Source organism: Oryzias melastigma, linkage group LG1, assembly GCF_002922805.2.
Source record: "Oryzias melastigma strain HK-1 linkage group LG1, ASM292280v2, whole genome shotgun sequence".
Classification (NCBI taxonomy): Eukaryota; Metazoa; Chordata; class Actinopteri; order Beloniformes; family Adrianichthyidae; genus Oryzias; species Oryzias melastigma.
The window spans coordinates 224,084-242,104 of NC_050512.1; the positions used below are offsets into that span (position 1 = coordinate 224,084).

At 43.9% G+C, this 18,021-nt stretch overlaps 1 protein-coding gene across 1 annotated transcript; it reads right to left on the minus strand.

Moving 5' to 3' along the window:
• Positions 1–1,523: 1,523 nt before the first annotated feature.
• Positions 1,524–15,469, minus strand: slx4 (SLX4 structure-specific endonuclease subunit homolog (S. cerevisiae)). The gene is made up of 13 exons (XM_024259814.2): positions 14,468–15,469; positions 14,143–14,350; positions 13,853–14,062; positions 11,456–11,685; positions 10,260–10,555; positions 9,794–10,019; positions 9,380–9,531; positions 9,090–9,236; positions 7,443–7,612; positions 4,166–5,901; positions 2,666–2,765; positions 2,290–2,571; positions 1,524–2,223 (listed from the first exon to the last, which is right to left on the minus strand). The coding sequence occupies exons 1-13, from the start codon at positions 14,859–14,861 to the stop codon at positions 1,854–1,856; spliced, it is 4,521 nt and encodes a 1,506-aa protein (XP_024115582.1). The 5' UTR covers positions 14,862–15,469; the 3' UTR covers positions 1,524–1,853.
• Positions 15,470–18,021: the final 2,552 nt, after the last annotated feature.

Here is an 18,021-nt window from a genome sequence, read left to right on the forward strand (position 1 = left end):
TTGTTGTTATTGACTTTCTTTTACTTATGAAGTCTATGTGCTGCTCCTTCAGAAGAAACAGATGAATTACCTGTTTGTAGAAGTCTTCTTTTTCTTTCTTCAGTGTTTAAAGTCTCTCTGTCTCAGTAGAGATCACAAAATTCTTGAGTTTATGGGTTCAAAAACAAAATCCTCCATTTAGAAAATGATACTAAACAATTTTAAAGAGTAACTGGACGGCTGCACTTGACTTGCTGCCACTAATTCTATTGTTCTTTAGCTGCAGTGTCACTTTCTCTCGGCTCACCAGCACCCTCTGCCTTGTGGCATGTGTACTGCAGTGCAGCAGGTGGACTGTCTGCCTCACTTAGTGTGTTTTTAAAGTGCATTTTTCAGTGGATAAAAAGACTAAATGAGTCACAAACTGGCATTAATTAATCAGACAGAAGGCGAGAGAGAGTAAATTAGGTAGTTTTAAAAAAAAGCATATTTTATGATGAAAGAAAGACTGAAACAATACAGTGAACGCATCAGCTGCAGCTACGGTCAGTGTAGCTGCAGCTGTAAACTGAATTTGGCCGCTGAAGCTGCAGAAATTAAAAGCTAAAAACGCTGAAGCTGATAGATGAAAACGCTGAAGCTGATAGATGAAAACACTGAAGCTGAAAGCCGAAAATGCTGAAGCTGATGGCTGAAAACATTGAAGTTAATGGCTGAAGACGCTGAAGCTGAAAGCCAGCAAAAATTTTAGTTAGGTTATCCAAGACAGTTAGCATTTAGCAAAAAAAAAAAATAGCTAAACTTCAAAATATCCTAAAAAAAAGAAAAAAACCTAAATTAGCTAAAACAGCTAGCAGCTGAAATATTAGTTAAACTCCAAAATAGCCTAAAAAAGACAATGAAAAAATAGACAAAAAAGCTAGCAAATTGCCCATTTTTAAAACTTTAAAACCATAACTTTTCAACATAATCATGAATAATAAGAAGGCAGGAATATTATTCAAGAAAAAAATCAACTTAAACCTTAAATAACTTTCAATATTTTACCCTTGATAAGAACACATTTTGTCAAAATTACACAAGTTAGAAATAAGTGTAAGGTAACATCAGGCCATTAATAACAATAAAATAAAATGATATGGTGGGCCGGATAGAATTACCTGGAGGGCCGGATCCGGCCCCCGGGCCTCGACTTTGACACACGTGGTTTATCTTGTTCGGCCCCCGACCTATGGTGTGTTTTGGCCTCCTGTGCGATTGAGTTTCACACCCCTGAGACCCATTTCCAGAACCAGGTTTAACCAGTTCAAACCTGAATGATCCACGGGTTTGAGTAATGTAAATTTCTGAAAGTTTTCCTTAACTCAGAGTTTCAACAAAACCTGCTTCCTGAAACGGGCCTTTTGGACTACAGTAACACAGCAGATTTGTTTACTTTTGTTGTATTTGTGTACAGTTTGAATGTGTGAGTGAGTATATGATTTTATTTAAATGAAACTTTATTGAAACAGTTGAAGATCTGACAGGTGTAATCAGACAGAAAATAAACACAACTGCTGTTTTTTATTAAGATGTAACATCTGAACACAAGATATAAAACTTGGGAAAGTGTATGAACAGTTAAGATGACATTCCAAACACAATCATGTCAAAGTCTTTAATTTAATTGAAGACATCACCAACAGTCCATCCTTTTTGGAACAAATCTGCTTTAACCCTTTAACACCTGAGGTGTCACCTCATCAACTGTTAACACGATCATTCCAGTAGATTGACAAGAAGAAAAGCGGCTCTTCTCCTTGAAATCTACTGGATCGTGTTAGCGGGTTACCACAGGTTTAAGATTTTGTGTTTAAAGTGTTAAAGAGTTAAAGTTAAGGATTGTCTGTTGCTGCTTTTTTCCTGCTGGCTGCTTTGGCCCCCCCGCCTGTTCTGTTGCCCCGGCAGCGGCCGGGTGCGGGCTGGCCCGGCTTGGCCGTGGTGAAGGTGATGCACTGAGAGTCCAGGTAGTCCATCAGCTTGGCGGCGCCCAGGCGGATCCCGGCCGCCTTCAGCTGCTCCTGGAGCCGGGACAGAACCAGCGGCTGGTACTGCAGGATCCGACAGTACAGCTCGGAGTGGGACAGGATGAAGTTGCGGACCGCATGGAGGCGGTCCTGGAGACGCGTCGCTGCCTGCGAGGACGAAATGCAGCCGTCACTGTCGGAGTCGCCATCAGAAGAGACGAGGAACTCCTGGTTGGACCTGGAGAAGACGACACTTTGTATTTCTGTGCACTCGTTGTGGGTTCAGCGCTCTCGCTCCACTCACCTCTCTGACTCGTCGCTGCAGGCGGCTGAAGACGTGTTGGAGCCCTGAGATGCAGACAGCTGCCCCGCATCCGCCCCATGGCGGGGTTTGACCGGAGGCGCAGCAGCAGGAGCTCTGGGCTCTTTAAACTTCCCTGTTTGATGGCAGGACACGCTGGGAGGCTCCTCCCTCTGCGGGGGGGTGTCCTCCTCGGAGTCGGAGCTGGCCAGCTGGTGTGTGTACTGATGGATCTCCTTGAGTTTGAGGATCATTTGACGCTTTGGTAAAGGCCGAACTCCGAACCTGCGGAGAGGAGGACGTTTGAGAGCATTAAACCGGCAGACTAAAGATTGAAGGAGACAAAGTCTTGGATCGTGTGTGGAGGAAACCCACTGACCTGTTGAGTTTGCCTTTGAGTTCTGGTGTGTCCATGTCAGAGAAGGACGGCATGGGAGTGATGGGAACCACGCTGCCACGCCTCTTCCTGTGAGATGAGGCTAAAACCAAAGGCAGAGACAACACGAGCAGGTTTTACTTTGGATTTAGCATTGAATTTCTTTACCATAGTCTGGGTAAATCTGGATTGGATGCAGGCTGACCATTAAAATTGGGTGAAGACAGGGTTCACCACACGTGTCAAAGTCAAGGCCTGGGTGCCGGGTCCGGCCCTCTGGGTAATTCTATCCGGCCCTCCAGATCATTTTATTTTATTGTTATTAATGACCCGATGTTATCTTGAGCTCATTTCTAACTTGTATAATTTTGATAAACTATATATTTATGGAGAGTAAAATATTGAAAGTTATTTAAGATTTAAGTTGATTTATTCTGAAATAATCATGTCTTATCATTCTTAATTATGTTAAAAAGTTACAGTTTTAAAGTTTAAAACATTTGCATTCTGCTAGCTTTTTGGACTATTTTGGCATCTACTAGGATTTCTTTAGGCTGTTTTGGAGTTTAGCTAATATTTCAGTTACATGCTAGCTGTTTTGGCTAATTTGGAGATTTTCATGAAGTTTTTTTATCTGCTTTAAGACTTGAAAATAATTAAATGGTAAACATAAAACCCTTTATTTGACACACAGTTCTACAATAATGATAAACTACTATTTTATATAGTACACAAAAATGAATAAAAATGTGCAGTTTGAAAAATCTTAAATTTGTGACGGCAAATGAAATGGGTGGAACTTTAATCTCCTTGCTCCTCCTCATTCTGATTCATCCACCTGCAGACAAATAGATCCATGAACGTCTTTGTTTTCCTGGTCTGAGCTGGAATCTGGATCTAAACTGTACGTCTGGATAGAAACGATATTACTCACTATCTTAGTTGCACTGTAGTGTTAGTTTGGGAGTGTGAGGGGCTGTAAGCTAGAGGAGAGAGTGTAGACAAAGATTTCAGTAGATATCAGTGTGAGGTTACTTCACACCAACAGTCCCGCCCAGAACTCTGAGATGCATAAGCCAATGAACTCCTGCTGCTCTGCAGAAACTATGTCCTAGAAAACGACAAGTTTCTAGATTTTGGCGTAAAACAGAGGAATCGTAATGAAAAAAACATTAAAAAAATAAAAATAACAAAACATAATCAATATAAATAAAGTTTAGCATTAAATACAACAGGGGTTTATACTCAATAAATCCCTGTTGTGACAGTAAAATCTGCCCAACACAAGAAGCTCTCAGCCCACATCTGTTGGCTCAGCTGTTGGACAGGACAAGTTAAAAAAAAAAAGGTGTGTTTAAAAATCCTAAAACCAGTTTAAGGCAAATACGTGTTTAATGTTTCAAACTCAATCATCCTGTCTTCATATCATCAAGTAAACTAGAGTAAACTGAAAGAGTTGAAGGAACTGATTGAAACATGTTGGTTCTGTTTGAGAACACTCACCTGGGGTTTTCAGGTGCTGTTCTGGGTTCACCCTCTGAGACAGAGGGAGTTCTTCTTCTTCTTCTCTCCAACTGTCCCACAGCTGAGAGTCTAGAAGGCTGCCATGGCTTTCAGGTGAGGTGGGGTTGGTGGGGTCATGGGGGGAGTGACGGCTTCTCGGCGGCGGTGGACTCTGCCGTACGGAGTTAGACGTCGACCCTCCGGCCTCTGGCGGATCTCTGTGACCGGCAGGGAGAACGCTGGAGGTTCTGGAGGCTTCCTGCAGGCTGGATCCAGAACCGTCTTCCAGTCTCAGGCTGAAGCAGGCCGGGTCGGCCTCCTCACAGACGTCCAGACCCCACGAGTCATCGTAAGCTATCGGGGGCTCGTCCGTGAAACTTTGCTGACCGCTGGACTCTCCGCTCTGACGTCTTCCTGCTTCCTGTTCTGCATCAGCATCACTTCCTGCTTCTGCCTGAACTCTGACACCTGGACTGTCCCAGCTGGAGCTCTCAGAGGGGGGTCTCCTGCTGGGGGAGGGGCTTAGTTTGTGTGGACTGGGACCTCCTCTGACACAGGATGATGAAGAGGAGGCAGACTGAGGGGAGACGTGAGAACTCCTCCTCTGACTGATGATGTCAGCATGGAGGGGGGAGGCAGCAGGAAGGTCAGCAGGCTGGTGGTGGTGGTCCGTCTGCAGGGGGGTGCTGATGCAGGGCTGGGGGTCAGGCAGAGCTGAGCCTCGGGTATGGGGCTGCTTCTCTTCTGAAGACACTTCAGGACCTAAACTCCTGGGACGAACCCGGTTCTGCTTCAGGCTGGAGACGCAACTCCGCGATGAGGACACAGAAACATCCTGGGGACTGTTGCAGGTTGGAAGTTTGATCCCAGATGATGAAACGGGAGACGAGAAAGCGGCTGAAGAGTCCGCTCTGGAGAAGAGCTTGGTCCTGCACATGCTGCTCCTGGTCTGAGTCGAGCTGCTCATGGAGCTCCTCCCGGCTTGGACTGGAGTGAAGGTCAGCCAGGAAACCTCTGGAGAACCCTCTGGAGGACCGGACTCCAAACTGTCCCGCCTGGATTGGATCTGCGTGTAGCTCTTGTCAGGAGCATCATGTTTCTCATCATCTGAATCTGACAGAACAATGAAGTCCGGTTCCTCTTTCTGCAGAGGACGGATTCTGTCTGGACTTGCATCTGTCTGGTCTTCTCTGACACCATCAACGGGACCAGGAGACAGTCCTGGTCCGGGCAGGCTGAAGATCCTGGGAGGAGGACTGAGGGAACTTCCTGATGACTGAAGGAAAGGTCCGTCAGAACCGTCACGTTTCCTGGACTGAGTCCATCTCAGCTGGGAGGTAGAGGAGGGTTCTCTCTCCTGGACAGTTTGGGTTTTTGAACCACAGCCATCCGAGGACTGATCGGACTCCTCAATAAAGCTTTTTCTGGGTTCAAGCGAATGTGCTTCTTCCTGTTCCTCCACATCCTCACTCTCCTCCTCCTCCTGCTTCTGCGTAGCTGCAAACTCGTAGATCTCCTCCAGCTCTTCCTCATTCATTCTCTCCTCACTAATCTCCCGTTTCCCATCACCGCCGCCTTCCTCCAGGTCTGCAGCTGCATCCTCATCTTCATTCCACATGGACCTGAGGAGGTCTAGGAAGGCCTGGTCAGTGTGATGCTCGTTTTCCTCTCGCTCCTTCATCGTGGCGTCCTCTGGGGGGAGAACACAGAGCTGCTGCAGTTCCTGCAGATCAAACCTGCAACAAAAGCAGGAAGGAGAGAGTGAGGCAGTCGCCGCCGGCCGTTTGAATCTGTGTATGATGCAATAACAAATTCATGTTGACTTTGAGAAACATTCTGCTCCTTTTGCTTTTTTATCTACGATAAAAACACGATAAATAGCAGCTGACAGAAAATGTAGAGTGAATCAAAGAGAAAAATCCCACAGACTTCTATAGAGAAATAAACAGATATTACTCATTTATTCTATTGATCAGAGTTCTGGTATCTTGATCTGATACCTTGTTAGTAATCTTATTTATTTCCATGATATATTTCCTTTATTGGCAGCAATTGAAGTGATAAACTGACCTCTACCGAGCGCTGGGTTCGGTAGAGGTAGCCTCCTCCTCTAAAACATCTGATTTCACCTGAATGGAGATCTTACATGTAAGCATTAGGAATGTGGGACAAAAGTTCATTCTGAGAAATATTGTGATATCTGGCAATACTGGTATCAGTTAAAAAAGCTGTCAAAACAATTCTCATTGAATTATGAACAAACATGTAGTTCAGTCTGACTTAGTTTTCCACTTCAACCCTTGACCACTAGGTGGCAGTGCAGCGCTGAGCCTCTTCAGCAGCTCTGACGTGTTCACTCATTAGCCTTGAGGTGGTCACAGAGCTCAGTGACAAATAAACAATTCAGTTTGAAGTAGGGATGTGTACCACAACCCGGAGCCAAGTTGGTACCAGTACCATAGCATACAGAACCACCAGAACTGTTTAAAAACGCAGATGTTTCATTTCAGATATGTTAAAGACTTACATTCCAGTCAGTTTTGCTGCGCGATTCTAGCCAATCACTGAAGCTTTCCAGACGCTCTCTCTCACCGCGTCACGCTGCTTCAGCGCACTTTGATGTTTTAGGAAACATTTTTCATTTTTGAAGAACCAGTCTGAGCGCCGTTTAGGCACCAGAACCGTTTTAGAAGCAATGATTCAGCACCAGCATAAAATCTCAAATTTGAAGTGAAATAATCAGAATGTTGGAGATTGTTGACCGTTTCTTTGGTGGTTAAATGTAAAAGCCCTTTTCTAAAATCATACCGTTCATTTTATCCGTATTGGAAACAAACAACACCCTATTTTCTTGGCCACACTTATTGAACCTTAGTGTTACAGTACATTCAAGGTTTGTTTGTTTGTTTACTAAAAATGTTTTTGCTGTAGGAATCGGAAAACTTTGAGAGTAGAAAAAATATTTCCTAATACACCAAAGTGAATGCCTATGAACTTTGGTAAGAACACCTTGTCTGTGAGATCCATTGACAGTTCTTAATGCTCCTTAACTAAAAGGCCTTTCATGCGATTGATTCCTGTGAAGGCGTGTTCGTATTCAGTCTTTCTCCTTTAAAACATGCTGTTAAAGTCTTGAGGAGTGTATCCCAGACTCTCACCCATCCACAGCTCTCTCCAGCATCGCTGAGGGACAGAGACTATAACCTGCTCCTCTGCATGGATAGATTTGAGGAGGACGCCACAGATGAAGGCGAGAGGGTCGGAGTGTGGCGCTCACCTGGACGCCAGCTCCAGCATGTGAGGTTGTAGCGCCGCAGGAACGCAGCATTGGGCGGTGTAGAGGTACTGCAGCAGCACGAACACTGCCTGGCCCGGGACGTCGCTCAGCACCACCCGCTGAGCGGCCGGCAAGCCTTCCTCCTGAACTCTGAAGCCGCTTTCATGCAGCTGTGAACGCACAGACCAGAAAACAACAGCTTTCAATTCTGTACAGTTTCTGATGTATGCTACAGTTAGGAAAGAGCCTACCCCTGAGCCCATAGGCTGAATTCCCTCCTGAGATCCCTGCAGTGCAGGACTATCTAGTGCACTGAATTTAATAACAAATGTACTTATTTTTCCACATGAAAAATTGTTCAAACGCAATACATTGTGGTCCATATTCGTCAATCTAGTCACACTGATGCACACTGGGTTTTATTATTAGACTTCTGGGAAATGTCTAATCATTTATTATTACATATTTATTCACAATAGATTATAATAAATGCATTTTACTAAAAAAATAAAAAAGGTTTATTCGATTTTATACAGACTGAATAATTTATACATCTGACATAAGCAATCCTGATAGTAAACTCAAAATGGAGCTATGGAAAAATATAAAACACCATGTCTGAAATATAAAAGTGCAGTTTTCATTTGACAGTTTTCAGAATTGTGCACTGCGGTCATTTCCTTAAATAACCAGAACTCGCCACAGGAATGGGCTGGACCAGGATGTCCAACTGAATCAGAAGGGACTGAAACCCAAAACACACTTTAGGTTGTGGGCCGAACAGGATAAACATTTTTATTAAACACTCTTAAACTACATTTTAAAAACTTCAAAACCAGAACTTTTTAACATAATTATGAACTAGATATATAGCATTATCTGTCATAATGTTAGTGTGAATGCTGGAAGCTGAATTTGGCCGCTGAAGATGCTGAAATTTATTGCTAAAAATGCTGAAGCTGATGGCTGAAACACTGAAGCTGATATCCAGCTAATATATTACCTAAATGCCAAATTAGCCCAAAAAACCTTAGGTTAGTCAAAATAACCAACATGTAACTGAAATATTAGCTAAACTCCAAAACAGCCTAAAAACTCTTAGTAAATGCCAAAACAGTCCAAAAAGCTGAAGAATTACAATTTTTATAACTTTAAAACCATAACTTTTTACAACAATTATGAATAATACAAAGGCAGGAATATTATTCCAGAATAAATTAACTTAAACCATAAATAACTTTCAATATTTACTCTCCATAAAAACATATTTTGTCAAAATTATCCAAGTTAGAAATAAGTGCAAGATAACATTAGGCCATTAACAACAATAAAATAAAATAATCTGGAGGGCCGGATCCGGCCCCTGGGCCTCGACTTTGTCACTTGAGGAATAGAAACGTGCTTATTTTTAGTCAACCTTATATTTTTTTATCTTCATGACATTAAACCATCTGGCGGGCTGGACACGACCCGCGGGCCGTATGTTCAACCCTCCTGCTTTAAATGATATTCATTTTTTAATAAATTCATAGAATGCTTCAGAATTGTTTGTGGATCATCACCCCTGGGGAGTAATGAAGGAACTGGGACATTGGGTTGATCAAAACATGACTAAAAAACTCCATCAAACTGCAGCGATCTTTGTACCATTTCAGCCAGCAGAGGGCAGCGTGCGTACACCATGAAGGAATGAGCGTGGTACACTTCTCCACTGTCCACCTGGAGCTGCACATCGCTGAGCTGAGGGTTGTTCACCATCCCACTGAGGTCTGCCGACAGCCGGGACAGCGCCGCCTACAGAGAACAACATCCTGAGAATATCTACAGACGCATGGAGGAAGATGAATCCCAGACAGATTTACAGAACTGTGAGAGAATATTCTGCAGTACAGATAGTGGCCAAACATTAACGATATCAGAGATGAGTTGTGACTGACAGGATGGTGGCTGTGTGCGTCTCTTTCTTCCCCTGACTGGGCAGCCATCCTCTCCTCCTGGATGTGGGAGTCTCCCGTTTCTGCCAGGAGGCTGCTGCAGATCTCCACCTGCTGCTCCGAGTCCTCCTGGATGAAGCCGCTCACATGCTGAACTGCAAAAACACACAGAGGTGTGACGGAAGCTAAACAAGACCAGTCTAACCATAAGATGCAGAGAGGTCAGGTTTTTGCTGTTAGATCTTCAATTGTTCTGTAAAACTTCAATGGGGAAAAACGTCAATAAAAAACACTTTTTTCTAAAAGCTTCCACAAAATACTTGTGCAATCTATTTGAAACATTTCTGAGATGCCTTATAATCTGAGTTTTCTTGCATCTCATTCTAATCCAATAAAACGACAAACCAAGCAACTCACCTCCAGCCGAGTACCCATACTGTGTCAACGTCATGCCGTCCTCAGCCAGCTCCATCAGGTCTCGAAGGGCCTGGCTGCCCACCGACAGCTCCCCTGTCCTGGGAGTGGGCGGAGTCGAGGAGAGAGAGGCATTCTGGGAGCAGAGGGGCGGGGCAGAGGCGTGGCTCTCTGTGGCAGGTGGTCCTTGGCCCACAGCGTGGGGCTTGATGCAGGCGATGGATGGGGTCTGAAAAGAGGGGCGGCATCGCTTCATTCATACTGATTTAAGTCTGATTTCAGACTATGTGTAAAACATTGACGAGTTTCTTTGACACTAAAAAGCAACGTTATTAGTGTTAAAGCAATTTAAAAACCCATTTTCAGGATAAAAAAAAGCACAGAAGCAAGTTTAGTTTCCAGTAACACGAACAAAAAACACAGCAGGTTTTAGTTGGTTTTAAACAGGAACTTGTTTTCTTTTTCACACCTTTATGGATCCTGATGGGGTGAAAAACTCCTGGAGCTCTGCCACACAGAAGAACGGCAGCCCCGCACAGCCTTCCACTGACAGTGCACTTTCACGCCACAAGGGGGCGTCTCCGGTCCAGCCAGACAGAGTGCTGGGCTGCCGGGTGGGGGTCGGTGGAGAGGGGGCCCGGCAGCGAAGGAGAAGAGCGGCGACCCGTTCCTGCAGGCGGGCTGAGACCATCTCAGCGTCCTGAACGAGGAGAAGTGGAGGAGGACGAGGGGCGGGGGCCTTCCTCTTCTTCCCACGCCCCCTACCTGTTAGGAGATGGAAGTGCACATTTGTCCAGAAATCTGTTGACCGGATCAACAGAGACGAGGGGTGTAGACCATCGCCGACAAACATGAGGTTCACTCGGAGATCAGAACATCCAGAGCGTCTCTTAGCTGTCGGTGAGGCGTACTGACCAAGATCTAGACCGGCCAGGTGGTGAGCAGCACTGTGATGACCCAGTCTCAGATCAGATGGTATATGGCAGAGGAGTCAAACTCCATCACACAGGGGCCAAAATCTAAAACACGCCGCACAGGATAAACAATTATCCACGAGCGCGTAGGACTACAGGAGCTCTCATGGAGGCAGGATTCTGCCTGTGGAACTTTCATTGTGCACGTGGGGTTTGACATGCGCTCATGTGAGACCTTTGGAGGAAATTTAATGCCATACATGGTGCAGCTGAAGAGGAACGCCACTGGGAATGGGAAACAAATCGAAGTCTGCCATTGACATCGACATGACTCGCATGAGCCGCTTGAATAAAGAGATGAAGCTAGGAGGACCTCGGAGGGTCTGTGAGATATTCCACAATGAAGCACAGCAGATGGCAGCAAAGGATGATCAGTTGAAAAAAGATCGTCTCTAAGGGAAGATGATCCACTCTTTCATTCATTGATTCTTAACCCTTTAACACTAAAGCTCCAGTGTTTATGATCCTTGATTTACTGTAACTTTTCAACCATTAACATGATGATTCCAGTAGATTGTGAAGGAGAAAAGCCTTTTCTCCTTCACAATCTACTGGAATCATCATGTTTACACTTGAAGTTTCAGTACGTTAAAGATTTTGTGTTTAAGTATCACCGACGATGCCTCAGGTGTTAAAGGGTTAAATGCACGATCAGCTATTGTTGCTTGGCTACAACAGAATGTCGTCATACCGCCATCAGAACGCCACTTCAGAACTTCAGCTGCAGCACAGTGAGAGGACGCCGCCTCAGACTCCTCCTCCTTCTGCTGCTGCACCTTCTCCGTTTCCAGCAGGGAGGTGGACAGGGCCAGAGCCACCATGGTCTCCTCATCTAGAGGCTCCTTCTTCCTCCTGAACTTCTTCCTCACTGGAAGGTTGGACTTGGATGAACTCTTCCTCTTAGTGCCTGCAGTCTCTGTGCTGATGACAGAAAACATGACAGCCGTTAGCCTGGTTCTGTCCTGCAAGGACACGACTGCTTTCACAATTCTTCTTTTCTACAGCGCCTTTGAGCAAAGACGTCCCACGCCGCCACAAACTCATTTGTAAACGACACATCCCAGCAGGAGGAAACTCTAATTAAAGTTCAAATTTCACAGACCAAAACATTTGTCAGGAAATCCAAAGAACGTTTGGAAATGATTATTGATCAAATTTCACACAGACGTCACCAAGGACAGTCTGACGTTTGTTGACCTTTGACCTGGGAAAAGGCTGCCATCTTGAATTAAAAAAAAAGGGGGAAAATATTCCCTTTAGTACCATCTACAAACGTAAACTCCTCGGAGGGGTTTGGATCTGTCACCTCCTCACTCCTCCAGCATCAATGGGAAAACGTTGCTGTTAAAGTTTGAGGGTTTTGAACGATATTTGCGTGGCGAGCTTCCAGAAGGGACGTTCCCCTTTTTACCAAAACAAAACAACATGACATACAATGTGACCATATTAGGAATGTGGGCGTGGCTGCCAAGAAAATCCAAAAGTTTATTTTTGCAGATTCTTCTAAAAATGACTTGTTCATCACTTTATTCTTATTTGTGTCACTTTATTTTTATACTCAATCCAAGTCACTTTAAAAATACGTTGTGCAATTTCTGTAACATAAATCATACCCACAGTGCAATTGGTTCCTCATTTCATTTTTCTTTTTGTATTTTTTGGTCCTCTTTGTAAATATGTAAATTGTCTAATTTTTCTATTTGTAATGCTGCCGTAACCCTGAAATTTCCCCACCCTGGGACGGATAAAGGACTATCTTATCTTATCTTATCTCTTATCTTACCCCCAGATGACCAAAATAATAAATGGTTGCTATGGAGATCAAACCTACAGAAAAGCTGTTATTTTTAAAAAGTGGTGTTTTTCTCATGAATTTGCTGGCAGCTTTATTTGATCTTCTGAGTAATTTTTAACCTTTATTTGACAATATGAAGACAAACTGAAACCATTGTCAGGGACGAATGCCCAAGGAGTGAGCAGCACACGCCATCAAAACAAAACAGTAAGATGGCAGAAGTGAGACAAACCAACAACATTCAAGAGATGAATCCTTAAAGGGACCATTAAAAATCCACTTCTTGATCTTTTAAGTGCATTACACTGTTCAATCCTCACTATAAAGAACCCCAAAACGGTATTTTGATCCGTTCAGGATTTCTGAGTAATCCTCTAAAACCTGCACTCTCAACAGCAGCCCCTCCCACACCCACGAAAACGAGCGGGTCTTCACGTGCTGATGTCACAGAGTGAGACCGCCCCTTCCAGGAAGAGTCTGCTCCACCCCCAGTCTAACACAAACACTGGTTGTGTCTGAAATCCCTCCCCTAACCCCTAACCACTAAAACATGATATAGTGTGCAACTATATAGTGCTCTGGATTTTAAAGGCAATTCGGACACGATGCTCCCTACTTTTCTTTCGCTTTTCTAAACGCCGGATATGACATCACCAATTTCACAGAATCAAATCAACAGGAACATTTCATAACGTTTATTTAAGACTCCACTGGGTCCTGATGCTGGAAATGTGGATGGTTTATCCAAAAAATACATTTAAACATGTTTTTTTGTTCGAAATTGCTTGACCGCAATGCATTGTGGTCTATATTTGCTAATATAGAGAGCATCAATACACCCCAATTTTTTTTGCAAAGATGTTTGGGAAATTTTTTGTGCACTTGATTTTGGAATTAGTAGATTTGGACAGCACTAGAAAATGGCGAATGCACTATAATAGTGAGTGGGGGGGTGATTCAGACATAGCTATTTTCTCCACAAAGCTAGTAGCTCGAGCTAGCGGTGATCAGCTAGCTATAGGCTACAGCTATATGAAGTGGGTGGCACCCACAAGGAGCGAAAGGCGGAGCCTCAGAGATCGAGTCATTTTACTTCTAGGTATGAAGAGTCCGTAAAAATAATTCATATTTCATAAATAATTTGTTTTTAGTGTTCCAAAGGTAATATGATCATATATGTGGATATAGTTTAGTTAGAAAACCTTAAAAAATGAAGGTATGGCCCCCTTAAGAGCATCAAACATGTTATAGGTGTTAACATGTGCTGCTTCCAGAGCAGAATGAGGCTCTCACACAGTGCTGGCAGCGCTCAGACCCTCCTGCGCTCGTCCCTGCAGAGCCTGCAGCAGCACTGCAGCAGAAACTCCCATGTCTGACGAGCAGCGCTTCAGGTGGGCCCAGCAGCTCTTCTGAGACTTGAACTTCTTCCCACAAATGGGACAATCGGGACCACCAGAGGATAAGGAAGGGGCGGGGCGCGTGGCTTCACTCTCATCCAGACATCTGTAAAGTAGATCATGTGAGACTTAGTGTTTTCTTCCTCCAGCGTATTGAAAATGAGAACATGAAACAAGTGTTTGGACCTGTTCAGGTGATGCGTTCGTCCCTCAGGGTTCATATGTGACAAGTCTCGTTGACAGATTTGACAGAAGAAAAGGCCTCCATCCTCCAGGTCCGCTGCCTGAGCTTCTGCTGCCTCCTGGTCCATCTGCAGCTGCAGGCGGAGAGCAAGAGCCTCGTCACCTTCCAGACCTGCAGCGCAGGAGCCAGAGCTGAGGGACGCGCCGCCGTCTGGGGAGACGATGACAGTCATGTTAGATAGGGAACACCGTTCTTTAGCTAGAGGAACTATTCTGACAATGGTTTGCTTATTCTCTGCTGTGAGTCAAGAGTTTCAAAAGTCCAAACCTTGTTCTTGACGTGGAGGATCCGGGGCAGCGCGGCATGGCTTTGCTTGACTGACTCCCATCTTCAGAGGACTGGATCTCTTGAACTTTTGCATCTGCAGAAGAACTTTGTCCTTCGCCCTCAGATGCTTGGCAGCTGACAGACTTGCTGACGCAGCATCTCCTGATCCCTGAGGTCCTCCTCTGAAGGTAACCTCCTCCTCCCGATCCTCCTCTTCCCCATCACCATCAGAGTCTTCCTCTGGCGTTCTCCCTCGCTGCTCTTTGACGCATCTTTGACCGGAAGTTGGCCGGTCCGCTGTCCTGCTCTGTTTGGTTGCTTCTCCCGGTTTCTTACGGAAACGTTTCAACAACTTTGAGCTAAAATCTACAAAATCCTGGTCAGAGTCGTCCATGTTGGTGGGTTCAGTCAAACGTGAAGGAGCTCCAGCCGCATGCTAGCGGGTGACCGGCCTGAGGGCGGCAGCGTCAGTCTGAGACCACAACACCCTGACCTCCCTACGGAGGGGGCATCTAAGCTGACGTAGAACTCAAGTCTACAGCCTCACGTGGTTCATTATCGAGCATTCGAGAGGAAAACATCAGCCAGCTGATGGAGCTAGCTTCAGTCTTACCGGGTCCGATGGTTCCGTTTCTCTCGTCTGTCTTCACGTCTCATCGCTTAAGGATCTGTTGCTGCGCTGACACGATCTATTGATCATTTTTGTGAAATCCTGGCGTAAAAATGCCACACAGAAACAAATATCTGTCTTGTTTTTGTTTTCATCTTTCAAACATCCCTTTTCAACCGCTAGATCTCAGACTTCCGGTCACGTGACAGTAAAAACGAATTAAAGGGGCCATGCCGTGATTTTATAAAGCCTTTCAGAGTGAACTATGTCCAACATATGAGAACACATTACCTTTGGAACATTAAAAAAAACAAAGTATTGATGAAATATTAGTTATTTTTCGTGACTTTTTTCCTACCCGGAAGTAAAACGACGCCCGAGGCTCCGCCTGCTGCTGCGTGTGGGTGCCGCCCATTCCATGACGTCTTCATAGAGTCTTTTTTTTCTAAATAATTCTGACGAACATGTTGTCTATGTAACAACAAAAACATGAACATGACATCTACAGTTTCAGATCTTTAAATGTAACGAGATAAATAAGGAATGCAAACAGAAAATGTGCTGAACTGACCACCTTTTAAAGATGAAATAAAGGGAAAAAAATTCAAATCTTGCAAAATCATAATTCTCCTTATGAGGAATAAAACACACCAGGACAAGCGTATCCATCTTTAACTGACGTATATGTGGTGTGTTGTTGCTCTGAATTGTGAGAATTATTATTTGTATTTCTGTTGCAGATTTATTATGTTCTAGTCTTGAAAAAAGAAGGTCGCGTTTTAGAATAACAGGTTAATTATGGAATTAAGTTGCATAAAGACTATCATCAATTAGGTTTGCATTAAGAAATATGTTTATATGAAGTTTTAAATGTGGAACTGTACTGGTAATCGGTTAAAATGACATTTACTCTGTTTTTATTCTTTTTGAAATGTATTTTTATGTAATTGAAATCAGCTAATGCTATCCTGGAGGTAATCCAGACCACAGACATAGATAGATCCTTCCGGGACAGGGGTCACCAACCTTTTTAAAACTGAGAGCTACTCCGTGAAGTCATACCAAGGGCTGCCATTTTGAAATAACAAATTTTGCTTAGTTATAGTTTATTCTACATTATTAATACTGAATAATGATACTCCTCTATGTGAAGACACTGATTTCTCACTATAATTAACAATGACAACAAGCTAAGAAACAAATATCATTATTCAGAACTTTATTATCTCAGTAATTGTTACATTTTCAGATGATCACTAACATTTCATGGGGAAAATGTCCCATTTTCTCTATATTGGACCGACTGGAGCTTCAGCCAGGACCTCCATCCACAGCGAGGAGCGGCAAGATCCAGGCGGCGCCCACTTTAAAGCACACAGCAGCCGGGACTTAATATACAGCCAGAGCTGGTCGAGACACAACTCCATGGAGTCAATTCATCCGGCGGGGTGGCACTGCTGGACTAGGGGCTCCAGTTCTACAAGTGGATCCACCCAGTCTCTATCAGAAGGACTCGGGCACCAACACGACAATGTGTAGATTTCATACGACACATTTCCTGGTCGTGGGACGGAGATTCAGGCTGATGGACTCTTTCATCTTCACCACTGAGGAAATCTGGTTGTTTATTTTTCTCCTCTTAGTAATCTGATTACCAGCAGGTCGTCTGGTCTGATCTGAGGTCTAACACACATACAAATACCACCATCATCCTCCATAAACAGATCAGTGGTTCTGCTAGAAAACATGGAAATAGTGTGAAGTCTAAAGCTGTCATTGACTTTGAATAGACGACAAGATCATCCTAAACGTTCATTATTGAGAGTAAACTCACTCAGATCTTGTTCAGATGTTTCTAGAAGTTCTCCTTTATCAGCTGACAGCAATAATTTACTAGTGAAAAGTCACATTCTAGTTTTTTCAGATCTGTTTGTACCATTGTAACACAGCAGTAAACAGACATCTAAACCATTCTAATATGGAGAACAACTCAGTGTACGCAACAAGCTAACATGTGATCTCTAGTGATGTACGTAACTCATTGGATGCACACCTCACATTTCTGCCTTCAGCAGCCCCGACCATCGCTACACCGGTTTACAACAAAAATACACTCAACGTCTGCAGTAGAATTTTCATGGTATGGCCCCTTTAAGATGTTCCTCAACAGTCACATGACCGCGGCACTCGCGTCGATTGATATAAGTAGTTATGAAAGATTCAATATTTTGACCTGAAAACTAATCCCCTGTCTTATTTCTATTCTTTGTTTTTTCTTTTATTGAAATGTTCCCTTTATTACATAGCTGGTTGTGAATCTCTGTAAATCGAATGTGCAATAAAGTTTGTAAAAACTAAAACGTTGATAAAAGTAGCGCCTGTCCCTGCAGAAGACACCATTAATGTGAACATGGAGTGTTGGCTGACATGGAAGCGCTGAGGGATCCACACAACAGAACCGACTTTAAACCGATGAAGTCCACTCAGTCTGGTCACGTTTAGAACATTAAGACCCGCTGTGTTAATATTACCATGTTTTTATGACATTTCTTTCTAATGATGGAGGACACATTACAAGAAAATTTAGATTAAAATCAGCATTTCTGAATATTTATTCATTCAAATGATGGTAAATCAGGAGCAGACGATAAAAATCAAGATTGTAAATATGTTGGGCGGGTCACAGTCTTCCTGCTCCGCTCCATTCTGATCATCCACTTACAGACAAACAGATCCATGAACGTCTTTGTTGTCCTGGTCTGATCTGGAATCTGGATCTAACTCTTCGACTGAACAGCTCAGATAATGTTCACCATTTTTGTTGCACCGGTAATGGTAGGTTAGGGGGGGTGAGGGGCTGTAAGCTAGTGGGAGAGAGTGTAAACAAAGAGCTCTCAGCAACAGGGAGGGTAAGTGGGGGTGAGGCTGCTCCGCTCCAACAGTC

Bases quoted from the DNA above. Each gene is read 5' to 3' on its own strand.
- slx4 (XM_024259814.2), bottom strand. From the start codon at position 14,861: ATGGACGACTCTGACCAGGATTTTGTAGATTTTAGCTCAAAGTTGTTG. The intron at 10,556-11,455 runs GTATGACGACAT...ATCTCCTAACAG, and splicing joins GAAGTGGCGTTCTGATGGCG to GTAGGGGGCGTGGGAAGAAG. The intron at 5,902-7,442 runs GTGAGCGCCACA...CTTTTGTTGCAG, and splicing joins ATGCTGGAGCTGGCGTCCAG to GTTTGATCTGCAGGAACTGC.